This window comes from Trematomus bernacchii, unplaced genomic scaffold (assembly GCF_902827165.1).
Source record: "Trematomus bernacchii unplaced genomic scaffold, fTreBer1.1, whole genome shotgun sequence".
In the NCBI taxonomy this organism is placed as follows: domain Eukaryota; kingdom Metazoa; phylum Chordata; class Actinopteri; order Perciformes; family Nototheniidae; genus Trematomus; species Trematomus bernacchii.
This window is the reverse complement of record NW_022987774.1, coordinates 76,501-82,500: the sequence shown is the minus strand read 5'-3', so window position 1 is coordinate 82,500 and position 6,000 is coordinate 76,501. Positions and strand designations below refer to the sequence as shown.

Here is a 6,000-nt window from a genome sequence, read left to right as displayed (position 1 = left end):
AAAACTTCTTCTTAGTGCTTTTTAAAAATATGTTTTTTTACATTTCCATAGAAGAATCCTGTTGATTAATTAAGATAAATAACATATATATATATATAATAATGATAGTTAGACCCTCATGTGTCTGGTGTCCCTCCGTCCTCCCGTCCCCTGTGTGTTTTACTGTGGTGAGATCATTTGAAATAAAGTGAGTATATTTCTGTTTCTTAGTACTTTTAAAAAATATGTTTTGACATTTCAATAGAAGAATCCCCCTTGGTTAATTAAGATGAATAATATATATATTTAATAATGATAATAGTTAGACCCTCATGTGTCTGGTGTCCTGTCCTCTGTGCGATATACTGTGGTGTCTGGAGACATTTGAACTTAATTATTTTTTCTTAAATCTAACAACAATCTCTCATTTAAAAAGAAATGTATTTAACTAATTTTATAATAAAAAAATGACATGAAGTGTTTGGTTTCTGTTTCCAAATTAACAGAAATGTGATGTTTTTTGCCCCATATACAATAATAAAGTGACTATGTGTATTTCTTAGTACTTTTAAACAAATATTTGTTGACATTTCCAAAGAAGAAACCCCCTCGTAAATAACATATATATATAATAATGATAGTCGGACCCTCATGTGTCTGGCGTCCCGTCCCCTGTGTGTTTTACTGTGGTGTCTGCACTTCTGCACAGATTAACCTCTCTTTTGTTTCGGGGTGGGGGGGGGCACAAAGCGGAAGCCCCTCCCCTGATGCTGAGCCGGGGGTTTCAGCATGGCCGCCTGCCAGGGGAGGCTTTAAAAGGGTGGGGGCTCCCATGAACATCTCACATTCACATCAGGACGTCCCAGCAGCACCAAACCAACGGTGAGTCCCAGCTGACAGACCCCCACATGCCCCAAAACAGGGTCCGATCCACGGGGCCCAGAGGCGGTGAAACAGGGTGGAGGACAGGAGGAAACAGAGACAGAAAGATAGAGAAATAGGCTTCTGGCTTCTCTGACACTCTGTACTTGTGTCTAGAAATTACATTTGGACGATTTCAAGCTGACTTTGTGGTGTTTTTCTAAAAAACACACACTCTTGTTGTTTCATTGGACATTTAAAATGTTTTATAACAGGCTTGTTTTTGCTCAGATTAACACTAAAGTTGTTTAGACAGATTTGGGACTTCTACACAGTGTAGAAAAAGGTGGAGAGAAATAGAGAAATTGTGGCAGAAAATAGGCCTCTGGCTTCCCCTACTCTCTTTAATTGTGTCTAGAAACTACATTTGGACGATTTAACGCTGACTTTGTGGTGTTTTTCTAAAAGAAACCCACTCTTGTTGTTTCATAGGACATTTAAAATGTTTTATAACAGGCTTGCCTTTGCTTAAATTAACACTAAAGTTGTGTGGACAGATTTTGGATGTCATGTCAGTTTGTAGCTCGGTAGGCGGTGAAACACAGTGAGTTAATGTGCCGTAAAGAAAGATAAAAGATAGCAATGGTGGCAGAAAGAAGTCATTTAGGTGAAAGCTGAATTTGTGGTGCTTTTATAAATAGAAAACACACTTGTTGTTGCATTTAACACGCTGTATAGCAGGCTTTTTAGCACAGATTGACACTGTGGTTGTGTAGACAGATTTGAGATTTCATGTCATTGTTCAGCATGTAGTCCAGGGTTTTAATGTGCACTAAAGTTGCCGTTTCTTTATGGGTCTAATCCCACTTTCTTGCATGGTTTAACTCCCTAATCTGCGGATGTCTTTGTCAGCTGAATGATGTTTAACTTTAGATAATGAACGCTTGTTTAGCTGGCTCATGCACACAGTCCTAGCTGTCCTCGTGTCCGTTGTCATTTCTATTCTCAAGGTCTTTTTCTTTTCCTTTCAGACAAGATGACTCATCACTGCACCAAGTTCTCCGGCCACTGGAAGGTGAGTCTGCCGATGGAAACACACATTCATCTCCTCTTTGGACACAACTTTCAAATGAAAAGCTTAATCAGAGATGCTATCAGAGTCAGAGTCAGAATCAGAAGAGCTGTATTCGTCCTTTGTGACAGCAGAAAGGAGCCGAAGACAGCTTCATGTTAACTAAGAAGCATGCATAGACACTTCGTTATCATATTCTCAGGGTGAAATAAAACCATGTCTCCCACTTTGGTCACAGCTAACTCAATGTAATGACTTTAAAGTCACCTTTGATTGCATTAAATAGTCATTTTTAGTGGTTCTAATGGCTGTTTTCTCGCCTGCAGATCATTGTGTTCGACGAGGAGTGCTTCCAGGGCCGCCGCCACGAGTTCACCTCCGAGTGTTGCAACGTGATGGAGTTCGGCTTCGAGACCGTGCGCTCCATGAGGGTGGAGAGCGGAGCGTGAGTACAAACATCAACTCAAAATAAAACCACCTTTGATATGTTGGGATTTGACACAAAGGTTCATATTTGCTTGGTTTGTCAATTTGGATGTTAAAGCAAAGAGCTGCAACGGTTAGTCGACTAATCGATAAGTGGATGGACAGTTAAATACTCAACAAATATTTATTAAAAAATCCGAATTTAAGTGCATTTTTAAAGCAAAATTGTCAGAAGATGCTCTGAAAAATTGATATTCGCAGCTTTTCCAAGTTTTATATGACAGTTTTTAACAGAAAAAAACACACATTTCAATGGACTTTCAGAGACTCAGATACACATGTTCACTATTCTCTGATATTTCATAGAACAAACGTTACTTTACACATAGGAAAATGATCAGTTTTACAGTTTCAATGTACAGAATAAGCTTAAAATACTCTCCAAAGGACCCATTCTCTCCTACTAAAAACCCATTTCACAAACATAGGATACTGTATTAATAATGAATGTTCCCTCCGCAGCTGGGTGGGCTACGAGCACGCCTCCTACCAGGGGCAGCAGTTTGTCCTGGAGAGAGGAGAGTACCCTCAGTGCGACGCCTTCGGAGGCAGCAACGCCTACCACATCGAGAGGATGACCTCCTTCAGACCCATCGCCTGCGCTGTGAGTAATATGCACTCTAGAGGGAACAGAGGAGAAAGCTCGACAATCTCATTCATTACTACTTTTTCTACAGAGAGATTCAGTTCCAAGTGATATTTGAACATATAATAGTAGCAGAAGTGAAAGAAGTAAAATAACAAATGATGAAATACTATCTTTAAATACTACAACACAAATAAAAAGTCAGTCAAATAACAAGTTTCTCACTGAACTAAAGTAGAAGGAACTTAAATGCACTTTACAGCAGTGCAGCTCTGCAGGAATGTACGCAGTGTGTGTGTGTGTTTGTGTGTTTGACCGGAAACTGACAGAGATGCATTGTGTTTCCCCCCCCCCCGTCCCCCCCCTGCAGAACCACAGAGAGTGTCGTATGACTATCTTTGAGCGTGAGAACTTCCTGGGGCGTAAGGGCGAGCTGAGCGACGACTACCCCTCCCTGCAGGCCATGGGCTGGTGCAACAACGAGGTGGGGTCCCTGAAGACCCAGTCTGGAGCGTGAGTCACTCTCTTCTACACATATATACAGTTACTACGCACATATATACATGTTTTATCCAAGTTCCTGTCATTACTTTCAACATTTCACTATTTCTTGTCCACATATTTATACTTTCTATCTCCATTTGTCTATTTACCTTCCACAATTTCCTAACAGAATTAGTCAATTTCCTATCATAATTTATATATTATCTATCCATATTTTACAATTTTTACATAAAAACATACATTTACATATTTTTCTCTCCATCCCCTCCATGTTGTTGGCGCTCTATATTGTTCATGTCCACATTTTAGTATCTCCAAACCACATATCATTTTTTCTGCAGTTTAAAAATACCGCTGGTTTCACAACACCCCTCTCTTGCACCATTTAACCCTCCTCCCTCTCTCTCTCCCTCTCTCTCAGCTTCGTGTGCTACCAGTACCCCGGTTACCGTGGATACCAGTACATCATGGAGTGTGACCGTCACTGTGGAGATTTCAAGCACTTCAGAGAGTTCGGATCCCACTGCCAGACCCCCCAGATCCAGTCCATCCGCCGCATCCAGCAGTAACCTCACCACCATGTGACCACTGACCTCTAACCCCTGCTAATCAATAAAATGTATTTCTTAAAACCACAAACACTGCCCCCTCTGAGTCTGCTTTCTTTCTCATATGTTCACCTCATACTACTGTATACATTCAACATACTGTATTCAGAAGAGGGAGGAGTACTTAGGTCTTGTACTTGAGTAAAAGTTGAAAAGTAGAAGTACTCAGATCTTGTACTCGAGTAAAAGTAGATGTATTTAGGTCTTGTACTTGAGTCAAAGTAGAAGTATTCAGATCTTGTACTTGAGTCAAAGTAGAAGTATTCAGGTCTTGTACTTGAGTAAAAGTAGAAGTATTCAGGTCTTGTACTTGAGTCAAAGTAGAAGTATTCAGATCTTGTACTTGAGTAAAAGTAGAAGTATTCAGGTCTTGTACTTGAGTCAAAGTAGAAGTATTCAGTTCTTGTACTTGAGTAAAAGTTGAAAAGTAGAAGAACACAGATTTTGTACTTGAGTAAAAGTTGAAAAGTAGAAGTACACAGATCCTGTACTTGAGTAAAAGTAGAAGTACTCAGATCTTGTACTTCAGTAAAAGTAGAAGTACTCAGATCTTGTACTTGAGTAAAAGTAGAAGTATTCAGATCTTGTAATTGGGTAAAAGTAGAAGTATTCAGGTCTTGTACTTGAGTCAAAGTAGAAGTACTCAGATCTTGTAATTGGGTAAAAGTAGAAGTATTCAGGTCTTGTACTTGAGTCAAAGTAGAAGTATTCAGATCTTGTACTTGAGTAAAAGTAGAAGTATTCAGTTCTTGTACTTGAGTAAAAGTTGAAAAGTAGAAGAACACAGATTTTGTACTTGAGTAAAAGTTGAAAAGTAGAAGTACACAGATCCTGTACTTGAGTTAAAGTAGAAGTACACAGATCCTGTACTTGAGTAAAAGTAGAAGTACTCAGATCTTGTACTTGAGTAAAAGTAGAAGTACTCAGATATTGTACTTGAGTAAAAGTAGAAGTACTCAGATCTTGTACTTGAGTAAAAGTAGAAGTACTCAGATCTTGTACTTGAGTAAAAGTAGAAGTACTCAGATCTTGTACTTGAGTAAAAGTAAAAGTACTCAGATCTTGTACTTGAGTAAAAGGAGAAGTACTCAGATCTTGTACTTGAGTAAAAGTAGAAGTACTCAGATCTTGTACTTGAGTAAAAGTAGAAGTACTCAGATCTTGTACTTGAGTAAAAGTAGAAGTACTCAGATCTTGTACTTCAGTAAAAGGAGAAGTACTCAGATATTGTACTTGAGTAAAAGTAGAAGTACTCAGATCGTGTACTTGAGTAAAAGTAGAAGTACTCAGATCTTGTACTTGAGTAAAAGGAGAAGTACTCAGATCTTGTACTTGAGTAAAAGGAGAAGTACTCAGATATTGTACTTGAGTAAAAGTAGAAGTACTCAGATCGTGTACTTGAGTAAAAGTAGAAGTACCAGAGTGTAGGAATACTCTGTTACAGTAAAAGCACTGCATTCAAAATGTTCCTCAAGTGAAAGTAGAAAAGTATTCTCATCAAAATATAGTGAAAGTAGCGACAGTAAAAGTAGTCATTGTGCAGATTGGTCCATTTCAGAATAATATATATGATATGTTTTATAATGATTGATCATGAAAGTGTTCTCAAAGCTGGTAAAGGTGCAGCTAGTTTGAAGTACTTTGTATACTGCAGGGTAGCTTGTGGATGTATTAAAGTCTTGGTCATTGTCTCTGAGCTCCTGTCACTAACAGAGGATGGATGTGGTTCAGTAAAACCATCCGATTACAGAGCTGCTCGAGCTAAACCGGAAGAGCGTTAGAACAGGAAGTGGGGAAAGGCTCGGGTTGCATGAGGTTTCACATCACAACATTTAATCCAGAATCACACGATGGTCTTTACCTGCTGTCAGCCTTTAAAAAGTTCCTAGGTTAGATTAAATTCA

The 6,000-nt window shown here is 38.9% G+C and overlaps 1 protein-coding gene across 1 annotated transcript; it reads left to right on the top strand.

Annotated features, from left to right (window-relative positions):
- The first annotated feature begins 1,751 nt into the window (after nucleotides 1-1,751).
- Nucleotides 1,752-4,118, top strand: cryba4 (crystallin, beta A4). Its single transcript, XM_034148957.1, has 5 exons — nucleotides 1,752-1,915; nucleotides 2,239-2,357; nucleotides 2,861-3,002; nucleotides 3,355-3,497; nucleotides 3,910-4,118. The coding sequence occupies exons 1-5, from the start codon at nucleotides 1,877-1,879 to the stop codon at nucleotides 4,055-4,057; spliced, it is 591 nt and encodes a 196-aa protein (XP_034004848.1). The 5' UTR covers nucleotides 1,752-1,876; the 3' UTR covers nucleotides 4,058-4,118.
- The last annotated feature ends 1,882 nt before the right edge of the window (nucleotides 4,119-6,000 follow it).

What these genes read in the sequence shown, in the direction of transcription:
- cryba4 (XM_034148957.1), top strand. Translation starts at nt 1,877, where the DNA reads ATGACTCATCACTGCACCAAGTTCTCCGGCCACTGGAAG. An exon ending in ATGAGGGTGGAGAGCGGAGC is followed by an intron (nt 2,358 to 2,860) that starts GTGAGTACAAAC and finishes TTCCCTCCGCAG; the next exon opens with CTGGGTGGGCTACGAGCACG. An exon ending in CTGAAGACCCAGTCTGGAGC is followed by an intron (nt 3,498 to 3,909) that starts GTGAGTCACTCT and finishes CCTCTCTCTCAG; the next exon opens with CTTCGTGTGCTACCAGTACC.